Source organism: Protopterus annectens, chromosome 6.part1, assembly GCF_019279795.1.
Source record: "Protopterus annectens isolate FY-2018-M chromosome 6.part1, PAN1.0, whole genome shotgun sequence".
Taxonomy (NCBI): Eukaryota; Metazoa; Chordata; order Ceratodontiformes; family Protopteridae; genus Protopterus; species Protopterus annectens.
In genome coordinates, this window is record NC_056738.1 from 383,602,502 (window position 1) to 383,625,242 (window position 22,741).

The window sequence follows — 22,741 nt, forward strand, 5'->3', positions numbered from 1 at the left end:
TTTCAAACACCTCCAACATCTACTGTATATGTTTGTGCTTGTCTTCTTCTCTCATACTTACTTCATTGATTCACTATGTTATTTCCAACCTGTTCAAGTAAGTCGATGATGTCTGTTGTTTATTTTCAGTCTTTGAGTTCCTCGATAGCCTGCCTTGTTCATATCTTTCAGTCATTTGAAAATATCATTCATGCTACCACACAGGCAAGCTGATATACTTCATGTATGTGATTATTACATTCCTAGGCCAGGTTTCCACACAGACATGCACAGATCCTTCATGCATGTGATAACATTTTAGGCAAAGTTATCCCACATACATGCACATAATTCATGTATGTAATGATTACATTTCCATGCTATCCCACCAACATTCACATATACTTCATGTTGATTACACTCCTAGGTCATGCTACCAAATTGACATGCACATATATTTCCGGTTCCTATTACGTGATCGAAAGAGTGAAAATGCCGCATATCGAAACTATTATTGTGGGGGACTGTGCTCCCCACACCCCCCACTAAATATATATCTCAATTGCAAGATCGCACTAAAGTCAGGAAAGGACAAATATTCCAATCTTTACTGTACTACAATACAACAATACAAACTTCGATATGCGGCATTTTCGCTCTTCTGAGCATTCAAAATTGTGATCTTTCGATCACATAATAGGAACCTTATATTTCATGTATGCAATGATTACATGTAATGATTACATTTTAGGCAATGTAATCCTATATACATGCACATATAATTCATGTATGTGATGACTACATTTCCATGCTATCTCACAAACTTACACATATACTAAATGATGGTTACATTCCTAGGCCATGCTACCTTACAAACATTCACATATGCTTCATACATGTGATTATTACATTCATAGGCTATTTTACTACAGTTACATGCACATATAAATTGTGTATGTGATGATTACATTTCTATACTATCCCACAAAAATGCACATATACTTCATGTACATGATGATGACATTCCTAGGCCATGCTGTCCCACTTACACTTATACTTCATGCATGTGATCGTCACATTCCTAGGCCATGCTGTCCCACATGCACTTATACTTCAGGCATGTGAGGATCACATTCCTAGGCCATGCTGTCCCACATACACTTACACTTCATGCATGTGATGATCACATTCCTAGGCCATGCTGTCCCACATACACTTATACTTCAGGCGTGTGATTATCACATTCCTAGGCCATGCTGTCCCACATGCACTTGTACTTCATGCATGTGATGATCACATTCCTAGGCTATGCTGTCCCACATACACTTATACTTCAGGCGTGTGATGATCACATTCTTAGGCCATGCTGTCCCAAATACACTTATACTTCATGCATGTGATGATCACATTCCTAGACCATGTAATGATCACATTCCTAGGCCATGTGATCATTGCCTTTTTATATTTTGAATACTGTGATTTGTTTTCTTTACCTTGTGTTTTACTTGATTATATATATATGATTGTTTTATAGATATATATATATATATATATATATTTATATATATATATATATATATATATATATATATATATATATATATATATATATATATATATATATATTTTATATATATATATATATATATAGATATCTTTGTCCCTGCCTGTTATATGGTTTTCATTTTCATAGATGGGATGACTTATGATATTAGAAATCTAAAATAGTAATGGATTTGTAATTATTTCCTGCTACACATGAATCCACAGTTATTATACTAAATGTAATGTGTCTCCATAAAATTAAATCAAAAGCATTCTGAGCACTTTGAGTAAAATGTTTTATAATATTTGAATACATTTTAAAATTAATTATCACCTCCAGTGCAAACTCTTTAACTAAATAGAAACACTATTTATAGCTGGTAGTAATTTAAACTAGATTTTTTTGTGGAAAAGGAATATTTCTAAATAAGCATTACCTCAGGAGTTATGTTTTCCGCACTTTCTTTCTTCCCATTGAATTTTGCGACCCTTTTCAGCTGTTTCACTGCTTCTGTAGCTTTATTATTGAGAATTAACCAACGAGCAGATTCAGGAAGCCACCTGGAAGGAAATCAAGCCATGTGATCAGAAATAATAGAATGATGCATTGATGGGGGAGGGTCTTCATTCATCTTAAAAAAAAATCTTAACAGTGTATTTTATATATTCATCAGCAATGTTAATGGTTTCCTAAGTTGATGACACAAAACTAGAAGACTGGAATATAATGGAATATAATGCCAAAGAAGGGAAATGGACATAAGCACACTTAGCCTGTTAAAAGAATAAGCTGTAAGTTAGTTGCATAACTCAAGCAAAGTAACCTGGATTTGATTTTCATACCATCAGCTTGTATATTTATTACATTAAACCAATTACGTGACCTTCCACACTAAGATCATGGAATCCCAAGGCCTTAAACCAGTGACTCATATATGATTTACCTCATATACTGTCATAAACAAATTCACTACATAAATTCCAGTAATACAGTCTGAAAGAATACATTATAGGGATACACAAAGCTCAGCCTTTCTGTTCAAGTTCTTAATTCTGCATTTGCTGAAAGACACTACTTTAAAAAGAAAAATGTTGCAATAAACTAAATATAATAAGCAAGTACATTAAATGAATATGAACTTTCATATAAATAATACAAAAAATGCATAAATGCAGACTCCTTTCTCTGCCTGAAACCCTATTTTAACAATCCTTAGCAAAGCAAATGAACACATTGTCCATCTCAATGACGTTTGTTATTTTAAGGAACTCGTTTCTTTTATTTAACTACATAAGGAATTGAATTCTTATTCATCAATTTTAGATATATGCACTTGATATGCAGTACCTTATTTGGCACCTTATCTTCACAGTCTGAAGTACTAAGAAAAGTAGTAAAGATTCAGTTGATGTTATACATCTTGTACATTCTGGTGAAACTGTAGATACTAACCTATACCCAGATGTGCAGATTGTTAAGAATAAATCAGTTCAATCTAAGCATAATAGTGATGTCGTAGTTAGACCTAAAACAACTATAAACTCTAAAGGGCTAGTCCCTGATGAACCACTCCAGTTGTCTTTTCCCCTGCCAGTGAGAACAGAGAAGGGCCCATACAGATCACGTTCCATGAGCAGGGGGAGACAGAAAAGGAAGTTATCAGAGGAATATGTACCTCAGAAGACACTCAAAAAGATGTGGACAAACAAACGCTAATCCACAATTTGTCTAATATTATACTGACACATGATGACATGACATTACTTAGTAAAGGACTGAACTTCATTCCTAGATGTCAAAGTCGATTAGTTGACACTATTTTAGATCTTAAATTATTCTGTAGAAATATTATGCTTAAATTAATATATAAAGACTGTAATAGTAACTTAAATAATAAGGAAATGCATAAATTCAAGAATTTAAGTGAATTTATACCATCAAATCATCCTTTAGTGGAGGCCTATATGAAATTTACTGAAGAAGAGTTACACATTTATCACAGTAGTAAAAAAACAGCTAGAAAAAGAGACAGTTTAACATTTAAAGAAAGATTAAGTCTCAGGAAACTACAGAATAACCCTGATATTATAGTATGACCTGCAGATAAAGGGGGTAAAATTGTTGTTATGAACATGTCTGATTACATAGAGAAAATGGAAAATATGTTAAATGATGATTTTTACATATCCGCTTCTATGCAGAATGTACAACATACTATTAAATATGTGTATGAGACAATTAATGACATCTTTAAGAGTAATTTAATAAATAAAGACCTATTTGGTTATCTTATTATTTCATCTCCAGTCATACCAGTCATATATGGACAACCCAAAATACATAAAGATCCACTCAATCCTCCTATGAGACCCATAGTCTCAGGTCGGAATTGGGTAACAGAACATCTTTCTGTTTATGTTGAAAAACGTCAGGTCTGTATTGAATACTAATATGATGGTATTGAGAGACTCTAAACAATTTTTAATTGATTTTTATGAATGTATAAAGGACATTACAATTACAATGGAGTACATTTTCGTCACTTTTGATGTAAAATCTCTTTTTACTGTAATTCCCAATGAACTGGGATTAAGTTATATTACAGAATATTTGAAGCAACATAGTGACTATTCTGCTGTATCCATTGACTTGATTGTGCATTTTTTGAGCTAGTACTGGAGAATAACTTCTTTATGTTTATGAATAACATCTACAAGCAAAGAGAGGGCGTAGCTATGGGCACCTTGTGCCAATAGCTACGCAAACATGTTTCTTGCATATTGGGAAGAACATGTCCTATTCTGTAATGATATGTTTAAACAACATGTGATATTCTATCGACGTTTTGTCGACGATTTGTTTTACTTTGGAAAGGCTTTTGGATGAACTTCAATCTATGTATACTATTATGAATGATCTTACATCATATCTTGAATTTACTATGCACTATTCATTGTATAAAATTGAATTTTTAGATTTATACATTGAGAGGCTAGATAACAATCTCGTTAATACTGGGGTACACCGGAAGTCATGCTATACAAATACCCTTCTTTATAGATCTAGTATGCATCCGCATTATGTTTTTAAAAATATTATGAGAGGCCAAGCTATTAGAGCCTCTAGGCTGAACCCGTTAGATGAAGGCTTTGAAAGTGAATTAATGGGTCTTAAAGGTAGATTAACTGACAGAGGATATAATACTACTGAAATTAATCTAGAACTAAATGATGTATACCAATTACATTCCTCAAAGGCAGAACCTTATTTTGGGCCTAGAAATTTTAATGATAATTTTGATAGAAGTATGAAGCATAAAGAACATATTAAATTCTCTACATATTATTCTTCTGATTATTCAGAGCTTAGGGAAGTGATTGGTAAATACTGGGACATTCTACATGTAGATAATGATCTCAAGCAGATTGTTGGGGATGAACCCAAATTTCTATATAGAAATAAGAATAATTTAAAAGAAGGCTTTGCTATCCTACGTCTAGCTGTAAAGATAAACATGAAGGTTACACTAAGCCATGTGGCAACTGTAATTTTTGTTCACTTATTGACAGTACACTGCATTTCTTTCATCCTGATTTGCAAACAACATTTAATATATACGCCCAAGCTGACTGTATGACATCACATGTCATATATTTAGCTATCTGTCAATCATGTTCCTCATTCTACGTAGGCAAAACCAATCGCCCACTGAGAGATAGAATGAGGGAGCATGTGTATCATATGAAAAGGGCACTCTACATAATGCACTGGCTAAGCACTTTATAACTCATGATTCTGAGCACACATTTTTATTCAAAGTATTGGAAGTAATAGTCCCTAATCCAAGGGGAGGTGATATAAAAACCTATACTGAAGCAAAAGAAACAGAATGGATTATTCTGTTGAAAGCTGATAAAGACCATGGGCTGAATGAAAGAGCTTCAATTAAACCAAAATTGAGACAAAGGAGAAATATTAAATAATATGAGTTTTTATATGGACGGCGCAGTGGTGCAGCGGTAGCGTTGTCACCTCACAGCAAGAGGTTCTCCGGTTCGATTCTCGGCTAGGGTGCCTTCTGTGTGGAGTCTGCATGTCCTCCCTGCGTTCGTGTGGGTTTCCTCCAGATGCTCCGGTTTCCTCCCACATTACAAAGACATGCATCTGGAGCCTTTCTTCCTGGGCCTCCGCTGAAAATTGGCTTTGTTCCAAGTCGGACTTTCCCGGTTAACAAATGATAAATAAATAAATAAATAAATATGTTCATATTGTGTATTTTTATTTAGCACATTTTATTAAGCATGCTTTAAGCAATGTTTTTATGTGTTTATAAGTGCTTGAATTAGCATATATATATATTTGATGATTTTATGCAATGTCTTTTTAAAAGCTATAATTAATAGATTGCTTAAGTACTTAATTAGTGCACTCAGAGAAGTATATATTACAGAGACTTTTATTGAGTATGTGTTGGATCTGAAGAAGCTACATAGCGAAAGCGCTCATCCTGTCTGTTTTCCTGTCTATTTTGGATTAAAGCTGTAGTTTTTACATCATATCCCTTTGGATTTTTTCATTTGGTGACTGGTTCCTGCTAACGCTGTGGTTTACCTTTGTTCAAGATTATTGACTAAGAAAAGTATATTTGATTAAACATTGCTAGTGTTCTGTCACTGCAAATTGTAAGCATTATACAAACACATATCCACACTCTCACACACACACACACACACACACACACACACACACACACAGACACATACACACACACACATCCACACTCTCTCACACACACACACACACACACACACACATACACACACACACACACACACACACACACACACACACGCACACACACGCACACACACACACACACACACACACACACATACACACATAGTTTTCTATCCCCAGGAAGCATCCATTTCTTTCTGGCTCAGTCTCCCAACGTTGGTTAAACCATATAGCCTCTACATTTATAACAGCACATCCAAATGCACACAAATGTCTAAGCAGTCTTCCCAAGTAATGCTCCCCCAGACATGTGTACAAAGTTATTCGTGCCTGATGGACTGCATACAAAGGTATGTATTTAGCATCATTATCAGACTAAACCATGTGATGTGAAAAGCCAGACTTTCAGTTATTTTTACATGACAAATCATGGGGACATCTCATTTTGCCCCACACCACCAAGTGTGAACATGACAAGACTGAATAATAACAGTACTGACTGAACAGACTGAGAAATAACAACATGATCATATGTAGTAAATATACAAAGTATTATACCAAATAAAATCACTTCAGCTAGCAGATCAAGGAGAGTCTCTCTCATGCCCTCCCGATGGCAAGAATAAATATGCCTTCGTAAAGTTTCAAGTAGTTTATTCAGTTAAGTAGGTAGATGGATGAAAAGGCTTGTATAAATTACATCATAACATACTTTGCATTTATAGCTGTTATTATATTATTATAGGACATAATGGCACAGCTAGTTATATATCTATTTTCAACATATGCATGTTGATATATGTTTTCATATCCCAGGACTTTAGGACGACAACTTGAACCCAAAATTTGCATTCCACAGCTCTTCCTACTGAGAAATCAGCGTGTAAGTATATGAATATGAATGTGCAATCATATAAATAACATGGAAGAAAATCATGGCTCATCAAGCATGTTATATTATGCATATGTATGTCAGAAAGGTGCATAACAAAGCTGTCTTTTTCCCAAATAGTGTGTGTAATCTCAGTGCTCCATGCACGACAAAGCAATTAAGGTTAAAGTTGCATATCAAAAGTATTATGTTTGAGAGAACAGTTTAGACATGGACTTATCAGGTTCAGGGCTATCGGCTTCCCATTGGTATAGATATCTTTGTCCCTGCCTGTTATATGGTTTTAATTTTCATAGAAGGGATGACTTATGATATTAGAAATCTAAAATAGTAATGGATTTGTAATTGTTTCCTGCTATACTTGAATCCACAGTTATTATACTAAATGTAATGTGTCTCCATAAAATTAAATCAAAACCATTCTGTCACTTTGAGTAAAATGTTTTATAATATTTGAATACATTTTAAAATTAATTATCACCTCCAGTGCAAACTCTTTAACTAAATAAAAACAGTATTTATAGCTGGCAGTAATTTAAACTAGATTTTTTTGTAGAAAAGGAATATTACAAAATAAGCATTACCTCAGGAGTTATGTTTTCCCCACTTTCTTTCTTCCCATTGAATTTTGCGACCCTTTTCAGCTGTTTCACTGCTTCTGTAGCTTTATTATTGAGAATTAACCAACGAGCAGATTCAGGAAGCCACCTGGAAGGGAAATCAAGCCATGTGATTAGAAATAATAGAATGATGCATTGATGGGGGAGGGTCTTCATTCCTCTTAAAAAAAATTCTTAACAGTGTATTTTATATATTCATCAGTAATGGTAATGGTTTGCTAAGTTGATGACACAAAACTAGAAGACTGGAATATAATGGAATATAATGCCAAAGAAGGGAAATGGACATAAGCACACACAGCCTGTTAAAAGAATAAGCTGTAAGTTAGTTGCATAACTCAAGAAAAGTAACCTGGATTTTATTTTCATACCATCAGCTTGTATATTTATTACATTAAACCAATTACGTGACCTTCCACACCAAGATCATGGAATCCTGAGGCCTTAAACCAGTGATTCATATATGATTTACCTCATATACTGTCATAAACAAATTCACTACATACATTCCAGTAATACAGTCTGAAAGAATACATTATAGGGATACACAAAGCTCAGCCTTTCTGTTCAAGTTCTTAATTCTGCATTTGCTGAAAGACACTACTTTAAAAAGAAAAATGTTGCAATAAACTAAATATAATAAGCAAGTACATTAAATGAATACGAACTATCTTATAAATAATCCAAAAAATGCATAAATGCAAACTCCTTTCTCTGCCTGAAACCCTATTTTAACAGTCCTTAGCAAAGCAAATGAACACATTGTCCATCTCAATGACATTTGTTATTTTAAGGAACTCGTTTCTTTTAACTACATAAGGAATTGAATTCTTATTCATCAATTTTAGATATATGCACTTGATATGCAGTACCTTATTTGGCACCTTATCTTCACAGTCTAAAGTACTAAGAAAAGTATATTTGATTAAACATTGCTAGTGTTCTGTCACTGCAAATTGTAAGCATTATACAAACACATATCCACACTCTCTCACACACACACACACACACACACACACACACACACACACACACACACACACACACACACACACACACACACACACACACACACACACACACACACACACACACACACACACACACACACACACACACACACACACACACACACACACACACACACACACACACACACACACACACACACACACACACACACACACACACACACACACACACACACACACGAGCACGCACACACACACACACACACACACACACACACACACACACACACGCACACACATGCACACACACGCACACACACATACACACACACACATACACACATAGTTTTCTATCCCCAGGAAGCATCCATTTCTTTCTGGCTCAGTCTCCCAACGTTGGTTAAACCATATAGCCTCTACATTTATAACAGCACATCCAAATGCACACAAATGTCTAAGCAGTCTTCCCAAGTAATGCTCCCCCAGACATGTGTACAAAGTTATTCATGCCTGATGGAGTGCATACAAAGGTATGTATTTAGCATCATTATCAGACTAAACCATGTGATGTGAAAAGCCAGACTTTCAGTTATTTTTACATGACAAATCATGGGGACATCTCATTTTGCCCCACACCAACAAGTGTGAACATGACAAGACTGAATAATAACAGTACTGACTGAACAGACTGAGTAATAACAACATGATCATATGTAGTGAATATACAAAGTATTATACCAAATAAAATCACTTCAGCTAGCAGATTAAGGAGAGTCTCTCTGATGCCCTCCCGATGGCAAGAATAAATGTGCCTTTGTAAAGTTTCAAGTAGTTTATTCAGTTAAGTAGGTAGATGGATGAAAAGGTTTGTATAAATTACATCATAACATACTTTGCATTTATAGCTGTTATTATATTATTATAGGACATAATGGCACAGCTAGTTATATATCTATTTTCAACATATGCATGTTGATATATGTTTTCATATCCCAGGACTATAGGACGACAACTTGAACCCAAAGTTTGCATTCCACAGCTCTTCCTACTGAGAAATCAGCGTGTAAGTATATGAATATGAACGTGCAATCATATAAATAACATGGAAGAAAATCATGGCTCATCAAGCATGTTATATTATGCATATGTATGTCAGAAAGGTGCATAACAAAGCTGTCTTTTTCCCAAATAGTGTGTGTAATCTCAGTGCTCCATGCACGACAAAGCAATTAAGGTTAAAGTTGCATATCAAAAGTATTATGTTTGAGAGAACAGTTTAGACATGGACTTATCAGGTTCAGGGCTATCGGCTTCCCATTGGGCACTTGTTGGATTTGAATTACAGTTAGTATATAATAGCTGTAGCTTACTTTCACCAGAGAAATACAATGGATGTTTCAATGGTCCAGCTTTGACAGAATGCAGCCAAATACCCTGTATTGTCAGAAGCAGCTAAACATTATTTTACATGACCCAAACATAACTTACATTAAAAAGACAGGGCCATTCAACTTGGACAGTAATATCACTTAGCAATGGATTCCATTAAAGTTTTAGGTAGTCAGTTTTGTAGATACATCCAAACTTGTTTTTGGGACGAGGTTTTTGTTTCCATGCTCAGAGTGTTTTCACAAGGTCTGCAGGCAATTATCTGCTTTTCCACCATCGTGCAGTCTTGTTCATGTGCTTCTACATTGCAATAGGTTCAGGAATAGGCCCGACTTGTTCCAAACATGCCAAAGAAAGCCTTGTTTCTTCTCATCTCTTATTGCTGTGGGTGTCCCACCAGAAAAACTTTCATACAGACATTATTTTCTCTTTTCTGCCATAATTTCCATCCACTGTTCATTTGAAGCAATCATTCTGATACTTCCAAAACAAAAATGTCTTGCCGTTTTAGTGCAGAGGATTAAGGCTACAAACTAGTAATGAGCTTCTTCCTGTGGACCTGGGTTTAAGTCTCTCTCTCTCTCTCTGTCTGTTTTGTGACTCTGAGAAAGTCACTTAACCAGAGTACTCCACGGCCTGCACTGAAAATGGGCCTCAACTTGGTTAACAAAACATATAAATTAAAATAGTACAAACATGGGACATTATTTAAAGTGTAGCCCTACTCTTACATGTGCATCAAAATGAAAATTGGCTCCACCTTTGTTTCTCTTGAAGACTGTATAGCAAGACAAATAATGAACTTAATAATGATAATGAAGCAATAAAGAAATAATGAAAATGGACAGTGGGGGAATCTAGACAGAATATGAAGAAAGTTACTTGTAACAAAACAGTATAGCAAAAATTCAAATCTAAAGCATGTATGCCCCCAACAGCATTTTAGATGAATGATGTGTTCTAAGATGGAGTCTCAGTTTCCTAAAAATAAAAAGATGCACCTATCCTAAAATCATTTATTTATTTCAGACACTGAATCCAACCCAGACTGGTTTCCTCAGAGGCAGGTCATGCTACTCAACCTGATGGTCTTGTTCAAAAAGTTCACTAAACCAATGGATTAGGGCAAAATGGTGCATACTGCTTACCTTGACCTGGCCAAAACATTCAGATATTGTAGACAAATTCACAAAATTAGGTATAAATCCCTGTGTCACTTGCTGGATATCCAGCTGGCCCACAGGCAGGATCCAAGAAGCTAGGATAGGGGAGGGTACCTCTGCAAAGTGGCTAGTCACTAGTGGAGTCCCTCAAGGCTCATTAATGAGACTGCTCCTTTTTCATATATATTTCACTTAAGTCAGTGCCAACATCAAGGGCCTCTGGCTGACCAGGTATGAAGATAATTGCAAAGTAAGTGCAGTCAAAGAATCCTCCAAAGAAACAAACAGCTATCAAGAAGGCCTAACACAGACTAATAAGTGATACCTGAGCTATGGCCTAAAATACAATGCAAAGAAATGAATAATAGTATTCTTTGGGAAGATGGCTACCCCAAGAAAGTACCACATCGATAAAATACCCCTAAGAGTAAATCATCAGTTCAGGGATTTGGGAGCACATCTTGACATCAACCTGGCCTTTGACCAAAATGAGTCTATGATAGTAAGATAATCATTCTGTGATGTACAACTTACAAACAAGGTTTGGCATCTAAGTCCAAAGATGTCATTGTTCCACTGATTTCTGCCCTCATCAGACCAATTGCTGAGTACAATGCCCCCTTGGGATATAACTAATCAGGCATATGCAACAACTGGAGCATCCACAGAGGTTCCTCACAAAATGAATGCAGGGCATAAACAGTATGTCCTACATAAACTGCTTCAAAGTCCTACCTCTGTACTCTGTCACCTACAGACTGCTGAAACTGATCTATATCTGGCCTACACAGCATTCACTGATCCTGCTCTGATGGACCTGTTGCACATCCACAAAACAAAAAGCACTAGGAATTACCTGATCTAAGAACCTAAACCATATATGCAACATAAATAGGCCACATTCGGAGGACCAGTACCTGTCTCAGGGGACTATACCTTCACTGGAACAGGCTTCCCATCCATATGAAGCAGAGTTCTTCCCTAAACCAATTCAAGTGTAACTTGAACAAGTAGATGGGGAATTAGAAATGTATCCCTGCTTTGGACAGACAGAGGCAGCCTGTAACTGCTTGACCATCATGCAGAAGCCTACATATACCACTTAGAATAACCCTAGAATATCGAAACTTGTTAAATACATTTGAGAAGCAGTGGCTAGGCCTAAAAATGCCCATCGGGGTTGTAAACCTAGTAATCACCTATGAACATATAAACCATTTGCTTGTTTCTCAGAATGTTTCTTATTTCAGTGGAAACAGGTATATCTGTTATAGCAAGTCTGAACTCCAAGAGAAGACAATTGGCATTAACAACAAGTTCTGGTAAGGATGCCTGTACTTTATTCATAGAAAAGGGAATCCCAGTATTGTGGGTTATTAACTATAGTATTGAAGTACTCCTTGTACCTGAGTACCAGAGTGTGTTTCTTACCTGACCATGAAAACAAAAAGACACTAGAACATAGATGTGATGTAATACCTTTTGATGGACCAGGACAGGTTTTGCAGTTTCAATAATTGCATAACTTATGTTTGTCCACAAAAAGGTATTATTATATCACATCTGTATTCTAGTGTCTTAGTGTCTGTTAGCAAACTAACAGAATTTCTTAATTTTTCTGGCCATGAAAAGGAACATTTTGTTCATCTATGTTGATTGTTCATCTGATTAAGTTCTGCATTTTGGTTTTAGGGCTGTCAGGAGGTCTCACACTGCTGTTCCTGTTTTCAGCAACTGTATCAGTTTGTTGTTAGTTTCAACTATTTGTTTGTTTGTGTCTTTCGGCTTTTCCCAGTTAGGGGTCACCACAGCGGAACTCCGGTCCGCTAATGATTGGCAGTAGATTTTTATGTACTGGCTTGCCGGGCCTAATGCACAACCTTCAACGAAGGAACGCCCATTCACGCATGTCGCTACACAGAAGATGCTCTAACTGAGAATCAAACAGGCAACGTCTAACTGTGAGGCGACAACGCTACCGCAGCACCACCACCACAGTAATTGTTAGTTTCAACTATTAAGAAGAAAAATAAAGTTCTCCAGTTAGCATAGATTCAATATATTTTTCGGGTCATTGTTATGAAGGCAGTATATAATACATTAAAATGTTTTCCATATGAAGTTTACATTTCACCACAGGAGTGTCAGTTATGGTTTGTTGAGAAGTGTTTGGGAATTATTTCCTAAAACCATACAATAAATAGTAATTCTGCTATTTAATGGACATACCATGAATAAAGGAAGAAGATAAAATAAGGAGCAGACACTAGAAACTGCAGCCAGCGCCAGTCTCGAATCAAGTAGGCATAACCTGCCAAGGTTAACTGTGATACAGAGGAACAGTAGGATTTGATAGTCCCTGTAAATGTACGGAGGTTTGTAGGTGTCCATTCCACAGCTGAAAGAGAAAAGCATATTCTTCAGTGATGCAAAATGCAGTCCAAATGAAAGAGTTCAAATGTAATCTGCTGCAGAAGCATATATATTTTATGTTTACATATCTAATCCATTCATATTTCTTTCTACCTTTACATTTACATTTTTAAAAACATTAAAACATCCAGTCAAAAAATAAAAACAGCTAGAAAGCAATTGTGTGTACAAGTTAAACTAAAAAGTAAGTATAAATTTGGGTATGCTGAATTAGGAAAAGTGTTGATTTTATTTCTGTGTCGTACCTAGTTGGTGCAGTACATCACTGTTGCAGTTAGAACTCTTGCCAGGCAATTCTTGCTTCCTTATTAGGATGCATTTTATACAGATTATGCATGTGTCCCCCCTTGCTCATGAGGGTCTTTGTCATGGTCTCTCCTAAGCTACACATAAGATTTTCTGTGTGTGTGTGTGTGTGTGTGTGTGTGTGTGTGTGTGTGTGTGTGTGTGTGTGTGTGTGTGTGTGTGTGTGTGTGTGTGTGTGTGTGTGTGTGTGTGTATCCTCACACATCCTGCTTAGGGACCCCACTGATCCACTGCTTGCCAGGATATACACGCTGGCTTCCCAATGATCCTTAATAGGATTAAGGCCAGTATTAGAAAATGAGTGAATAACTACATGTATCTACTTTTTATGTTGCAAGTTTATACCATCCTGTCTTAGAGGCTAATTAACTGTCAGCAGCATGACAGTGAATATAAGCAATTGGATATAGGAAGAAATGCTGTGATCTTACAATTTCCATACCTATTGTATGTACACATTACTTCCTGTTTGTCTAAAGAGTATAAATATCATTTAAGGTACGAAAAAATATCCAACATCAAAACAATTTCTATTGTAGATTGTGGTCAATAATAACACTACTCAACAAATTTACAACTGTACTTAACACTTGCGGTCAGTTACAGTAAAGGATTAGTTTGACAGCTAGTCATCCACTTTCTGCATAATAAAAGTTTTGACATCATTCTTGGATAACCACACCTGTTATCCCTAGACATTTATTACTATGTTCCTTCAAAAATTGTATTCATACATTCAGTGTGTTGTTTGATATTCAGATAGTGCAGTCAGTATGACTGTAACATTTTCTTTATCTTACCTGCATATTTGACTACATTCAAGTTGCGTTGTTGTCGTGTCTTTCAGCTTTTCCCGGTTAGGGGTCGCCACAGCGGAACTCCAGTCCGCTAATGATTGGCAGTAGATTTTTACATGCCGAGTTGCCAGCCCTGACGCACAACCTTTAATGAAGGTACACCCATTCATGCATGTCTCTACACAGAAGATGCACTAGCTGAGAATCGAACAGGACAACATCTTACTGTGAGCCGACAACTCTACCGCAGCACCATCACCGCAGCATTCAAGTTGCGTAACAATCAAAATCTCACTAATTCAAGGCATCTGTTTCTGTACCTTTTCCATGCACTTTCTAGCTATAAATATTTTCCCTAAAATTGTTGGTCTCCCAGAAAAGCTTTATTTCGGTTGTTATGCAGTAAAATCTGAAGGGCCACTGTCTCATAAATAGCATAGTAACCACACACACACACATGCCTGTTTTGTACAAAACCTGTTCTGTTAATGAACTCTAAATCTGAGTCAGTGGTTCCAGGGTTTGACAGTTTTATTGCAAAGCTACTCTGTCTGTTATGGCTGTACAAATCCACATTTTAAAATAACACCAATTTGTACAGCAAAATCTTATTGTCATTATCTTCAACTCCAGGGGCAGTTTTGTTTGATAATACTAAATGAGAAAGACACAGCAACAGAAAATGAAAAAGTGTGTGTGTGTGTGTGTGTGTGTGTGTGTGTGTGTGTGTGTGTGTGTGTGTGTGTGTGTGTGTGTGTGTCTAAGTGTTGATTTATTTATCTTGTTAGACCAGAGGTGGGAATTTACTACTAGGGGGCATTTGGCCAGTGGATTGGGGATTTTCCCATACTAATTATTGTTGTGAGTGGGACCCATTTTGGAGGAGCACTTCCTGATTCCTTTCCAGGTACAGAGTTGGTGCAGAGAAACAGAGAGGTAAATGGAGACAGAAGATGATGATGGAGTAGTAAAAGAAATGCAGGAGAAAGCATATGTCGAGACCAGAGAATGTGTGCTGGATTCTGAAGAAATGTTTCAAAGAAATCTGTTTGATGGAGATGAGTCAGCAAATGATGGATGTATAATCGCAGCCCTCCAGTCAGGAGGGTTGCAGGATGACTTATTTAAAGAAATGGTGGTGCAGAGTGAGCCAGAAAATGAAGGAGATGTTTCCACAGGGGCATTATGGAGAAAATGCAGAGACAATCTTAAAGAACATTGATGAGATAAAAAAGAAAACATGTACAAAGAAAGTAAAAGAAGGCAAAAGTGAAGTAGCAGAAAAGAAGGCAGAAGAAAATGAAAAAAGGAAGTACATGGTAAGATTCAAAGTAAAGAAGACAAAGAAATGGACAGAATTGAAGTGTGGGTCACTTTAATAGCTCCTTTGGGTGTAAAAACACATAAGAACATTTATTCTTATTAACAAAGAGACATTTTGTGACATTATATTTGACACTGCTTTTTTTCAGTTGTAAAATTTCTTGGAGAATATGAAAAAAAGAAAGACTGTAACCCATGGAATATTTATGTGATAAAAGCATTTAACAGAGAAGCAAAAAAGAAAATTCATGTACAATTTCAAATAAAGGTAGAAAGAAAATTTGAAAAATGTATATAAAGAAATACTGGCCATCCAAAAGTTTATTACAAAAAGAGTTTATGGGCTGGTGGCAGGGATTGTAATATTGTGTTAAAAATAGATAGAGAAGAATAAATAAATGTGGAGGGGAATATGGGGTGTCATAAAAAATGGGGTTAACTCAAAACATGCTTCTTTTGAAGAAAAGAAGGACATTTCGTAAGTATTTGTGACAAAAGAAAATGTTATATTTGTGGGGAAATGGTACATGATGCAAACAAAAATGTGAATTGCAGTGTTATAAATGTAGCAAAATTGGACATTTATGGTGGACTGCAAAAATGAATATAAGAGTTAGGAAAAAGAAAGTGAAGAAAATGAATACAAAGAAAAGACATTTTAGAAATGGTAGAAACAGAAAAAATAGATGAGAAAAAATAATAAAAAGGACATGGAAGATGGTTCTGAAATAAGTGATGAAGAAGATATAAGAAGACATACATTGGTAGGTAATAAAAGAAAAAAAAGAATTATATTGGTAAAAGGGGAAATGACAGAAAATAAAATTTAAAGGAATGAGTATAAAAGAAAAAAGAAAGGAAATTGATGAAAAAGAATATGTACAACTAATGATCAGGGTTGGTGTAGGCAACTGACTCACAGATGCAAGATACAGTGTTTGTTTTTTACCTTTAGGAAGGGAATTGGTTAGGCTTACAATAGCCTGTTAATAAAGCTTGCCTAGCAATTAGCTAAGAAGTTATGAAACCATGAAAATGAAACTTTTTGAGTGCTTTCTGTAAATATGAGTAGAATTCAGAATATACTAAGAGGAATATGAATTTTGGAGTGGTGCAAAACATGTGATTAGATGTAATTATATTAGAAGACACATGATTTTTAACAACTAAAGAAAGATTACAGAGAAAATATGAGAAGGAAAGATAATCTGAAATTTGGGAAATGTGAGATGTTCTGGAATAGTTGTATTCTATAGAAATACAGTAAAGATATTAGATGTAACTTTAGCAAAAATGGGAAGGTTAACCATCATACTTTTAAAATGGAAAGAATAAGTATATATACTTATAACATTATATGCTTATACTAATTTTAAAGAAAACAAAATCTTATTTCATAAGATTTTAGACTATGTAGTAATAAAATAATATTATAATAACAGGAGACTTTAATTATGATTTAAGAGGCAAGCATAGAAAGGAAATGATATAAAAAAAACAATTACAAGTTATAAGATGTGGTAAGTTAAATCTTTGGGACAAAAATTAATGGACTTACGAAAGGTGTATGTATAGAACTGAAGCAAATTATTTTATAGTATCAGAAGCTTTAGTCATAGGAGAAGGGGAGGTAGTTGAAACAGGAGTTTCTGATCATCTTGGAATATGGCTAGAGATAAAAGAAAACAAGCAATATATAAAAACAGGTAAAGGAATAAAAAGGATAAATAGGAAATCATGAAATGAAGAAGGAAATAGATTAGTAATACAAATATGGAAAGATCATATTAATATGAGAGCATTTTATAAAAATTGGTCTGAATGGTGGAGGATATTTATGGAAAAATATAAAAAATGTTAATTTTTTTCCAGTGGAAATATGATTTGAGGAAAGTAGAGAAAGACAATATAAAAAAATATAATGGTGCACTGGAAGATTTAGAAAATAATGATAGAAAGTACTTTGACAAACCAAAGAATTATATGAAATAAATCAGGAAAAAATACAAGACTTTTTATATAAGCAAATATATTTTTTGCAAGGAAAAGAAGACATATCAAGTTAATTAAGCACATTAATAAAGGAAGATGGTAGTGTAATGCGAAAAATAAAAAAATATGTAAAAGGAGAAATGGAAAGAACTCAGGAAAATATTATGGATAGTGTAGTACAATATGTACAGGAAATGTTTAAAGAAAAAAGAACGTAGTCTCACAAGGGATAATTGGCTAAGCTTAAAATGGCTCACAAGGGAAGTTAGCTTAGTACTAATCTATGAACCTATAAGAGTTGGAAAATTATATTTCTTTAAATAAGCTAGATAAAGTTTTAGGACAAGTAAATATAGATTTTGCTCCAGGACCAGATGGAATTGGGTATGACATGTATAAAAATTTAAGGGATTGGCAAAAATAGTATAGTTAGCAGGTGTATTTATGCTGCTAACAGTATTTGAAAAGGAATTACTGATATTTTTTTCATTTGTTTGAGGTTTTAGATTAAACTCAGTAAAAAGAGGATTTTTGTACGTAAATAAAGAAGGAGGATTTCTTTGGTTAATTAACCCAGTAGTATAGGCTGCTTCATTAAATTTGTACAAAGTGTTAAAGTGGACAAATGAAACAGATGAGAGATTAGTAGGAAAACTGTACAAATGTAAGTATGATAAATTTGGGGGTATTGTAAAAAAGATTAAAAGAGAAAAACAGTGTATAAATGAAGAAATACAATGTTACAAAGAAAAAATTTTTTTGTGGAAAATAAAAACTGATGAAATAGAAGAAAATAGAAAAGTATGGTATAAGAAGGTAATGATAAAACAGTACTATGTAAATCCATGGGAAAAATCTAACAGTTAAAAACAATTAAAGTTGTAAAAATAAGAAGCAAATGGTGCAATCAGCAAGTAGAATGTCAAACTTTTTTGTTCAGCTGGTAATAGATACGTTGCCAGTTAAAGAAAATGTGCAATATAAGATGAAGAAAAGTGATAGAATACATTTACACTGTAAAGACAAATAAACTATGGAACATACTTTTGAAATGTAAAAGAGTAAAAAAGTTATGGGGAAAATGAATTAATAAACATGGCTATGATTAAATATGGATATTATAAAAATAGAAGTAAAGATTATGTTAAAAGAGTAGATAAAAAGTTATTTTATGTTATATGGTTTGTATATAATGAAATAATATTTGAAATTATGTTTAATGGTAAATGGATATTTGCAACAATATTAAGCAGAATCAGATAGTGGGATATAAATTTAGTATGATTGTGTAAACAAATCTGTATACCTATATATTTGTACATTTGTAAATATTTGCAAATATGTAAATATTTTATAAGTAAGAATTATTTTTGTATATAAATAAAGAACCCCGTAATCTTTTCCAATGGTGATCATTTACATTCATCTGAGCTACCACTGACTCAAGCAGATGAGACCTCAGCTTAATGTTATATCTAAAGGACAGCACTCTCAGGAGTGTATCACCACCCAATACTACACTGAAATGTCAGCAATCCAGTCACCTAGAGTGGGAATAGAACTCCCAGCGTTCTGGTCTTCCAACACCAAAGCCAAGTGTGCTAACTGTTGAGCCACTGGCTCTGCTAACCTTGAGGTAGTTCTGCACTTAAGTGGTACTTAAGATTTGTACCTTATACTTACTAAGAGGCCACCTGACAAATATGAATTCAATTTTAAAACTGAAATACTAGGAAGTGCAGATGTCCCTATAAATGTTGTATGGAGCATAGAAGATTGTTTCTGCTTTGAGTGGCTGTGATCTATTCTGGACTTTGCTGCTTTTACAGTTCAGCATATCACCAGGACTACAGAGTCATTTCTATTGCTCCTTTTTTTTTTTTTTTTGCTTTTGATAAGTATCATAAAATTGCAAGAGGAGACCCTACCTTATGATTAATTTTTACCTATACTACACATCTGCTATAAATAACAACAGGTTCTGAGATACTAGCCAATGTTTAAGCAAATAGTAACCAGCCCAGTGGTACAGTGGTAGAATATTCATCTTGGGATGCTAGTGACTCAAGTTCTGAAACAGACTCTCCAAAGCCAAGAACAGCATTCATGGGACCAGACAACATCCCAGGCTGTGTACTGCATGAACTACAGAACGAACTGGCAACTCACCTAAGTACCATGTTCAATCATAGCCTCACCTCAGGCTATGTGCCTACTGAATGGCACACAGCAACGGTTATCCCATTCCACAAAGGGGGTGCCAACATGGACCCCAGAAACTATTGCCCCATTAGGCTGATGAGCCTGGTCTGCAAGGCCATGGAACATATCATCTTGGAGCATATAAACAAAGGTAACCTCCAAACCCAGGACCCCACTCAGTCTAGGTTTGTAAAAGGTAAATCATGCCTACTAAACCTGATTGACTTCTTTGAAGCAGTCACTAGAACCATAGATGAGGGCAAGGTAGTGCACACAGCCTATCTTGACTTCGCCAAGGCTTTCGATACCATCCCTCACTCTGGAATTATAGATAAACTTACTGAACTGAGCATAAATCCCTATGTCACAAGATGGATGGCCAAATGGCTCACTGACAGAACCCACACAGTAAAAGTAGACGACTCCAAGTCTGACTTCAGACCAGTGATGAGTGGAGTACCACAGGGTTTGGTCCTGGGTCCTCTCCTGTTTGGCATCTACTTCTCTGAAGTGCAGGCCAACACAAAAGGTCTTTGGCTAACAAAGTTTGCAGATGACTGCAAACTGAGAGCCATAATAGAATCACCTAATGATGTAGACATTCTACAAAAGGGACTCACAGAGACAGATGCTTGGTGTCAAAGTCATGGCCTCAAGCACAGTGCCAAGAAGTGTATTGTCATCCCTTTTGGGAAAAACTCATTACCCATGAACTACCACATAGGCGGTAGCTCACTAAACACTGAAGGTGTGATAAGCGACCTTGGGACACAGGTGGATGGTAGTCTCTCCTTTGATAACCACATCACCACAGTAGTCAGGAAATCCTTCTATGTGGCACACCTCATCACAAAAGGGTTCTTCTCTAGAGAAAAGGAGGTCATTGTTCCTCTCTACTCATCCCTCATCAGACCCATAATAGAGTACAATGCCCCGTTTGGCATGTATCTCACAAGACACCTACAGCAATTGGAAAGGCCACAGAAATACCTCACTAAGAGGATTACCAGCCTCAAACAGATGCCATACGCAGACCATCTCAAAAAACTCCAGCTTTACTCCTTCGCATATCGCCTACTCAGAAGTGATCTCTGCCTAACATATAAAGCTACATCAAACCCAGAGCTCTTGGACATGCTACACTTAAAGAAATCCCAATCTCTCTGAACCACATGCTCCAGAGACCTAAACTTTGTCACCACAATAAACAGAACATGCTGGAGGGATAGAGTCCTGTTGCAGAGACTTCCCATACTCCAGAACAAACTACCCATTCATGTCAAGTAAAGCTCCTCATTGGCCCTCTTTAAGAAAAACTTTGATGATTGGATGGGAAATAGAAAATTCACCCTGGGGATCACTTCTGTGGCACTGCTTGACAGGGGTACAGGAAAATAATTTTCTTATGTGGTGAAAGCCAGGGAACCTTATTGGCTAGGCTTATATAGGCCCCAGGACCAATAGACTAGTACCTACCTATGAACCTATGAACTTAGATCACTTGTAGGGTAAGCCAGAGCCTAGAATGAAGCAGCCAAATGACAGCTTTCCTTTCCAGGATAGAGGATTCAAGGGATGAAAAACACTGCCCTTGTGAGTTCTGGTGTGACTTCTGGTAGGTACTAGGAGTCTTGCGGGTGGTCTATTTAAGAGGGAATTGACAAGATTCATGATGTCATTACATATGCCACCCCGCCCCCAGCTAGGGATTCTGACCTAATCTGCTCACATGAAGTAATCTGGTGCCATGCTCTGTACCTCTCCTAGAATTAATAAAGCATACTACAAAGCTGCATCCTTGAGTAGTGAGGGGGTGCCCACCTGGCAACAGAGTTACATTTGAGGTAGCCTCATAGCAGCAACCTGGGGAATCCAAGATGTACAGATGTAGAAACCATGAGAACAGCCAGAAGCTATGTGAGCTAGACAGGGAGATGTATAAAGAAATTCTAAGCAGATAATATATAACATTAGACAAAATGTTTTAGTCCACCTTTTCCAGTAAATTGTGCGTATCAAATTTGGCATGTTCGGGAGATTCTGCCTATTTCGTTGACAAAACACAAATAATTCATGATCAGAAGACAAAATCCCAACTACCAGATGTTATGCAACCAACACACCGGGCACACACAGCCAAAGTTTCAAAACATAATACAGTAGACATTAAAACAAAACTGGTTTAGTGCTTTTATCTTTACATCACAGACTTTTTTTAGATCCAAATAGGTAAAAAGAAATCAATCACTTTTATAGGCTTCATCAATCCATGTGTCTCAATCACAAGTTCTAAAGAAACTTAAAAATCAAGTTCTTTAAAATTATTTTTAAAGTGACTTACATGAAATTATTAAAAATTAGCCCATGAAAAACCATATGTAATACAAATCT

The 22,741-nt window shown here is 35.7% G+C and overlaps 1 protein-coding gene across 1 annotated transcript in view; it reads right to left on the reverse strand.

Annotated features, from left to right (window-relative positions):
• The window catches only part of LOC122805337 (solute carrier family 22 member 6-A-like), a gene marked incomplete at its 3' end in the record, with an annotated part of 180,832 nt that overhangs the window by 113,512 nt on the left and 44,579 nt on the right, over positions 1-22,741 (reverse strand). Inside the window, exons 4-5 of the mRNA XM_044075424.1 lie at positions 13,527-13,695; positions 7,739-7,862 (exon numbers count right to left, since the gene is read on the reverse strand). Of these exons, the coding sequence (XP_043931359.1) occupies positions 7,739-7,862; positions 13,527-13,695 (293 nt within the window). The remainder of the gene's footprint in view (positions 1-7,738; positions 7,863-13,526; positions 13,696-22,741) is intronic.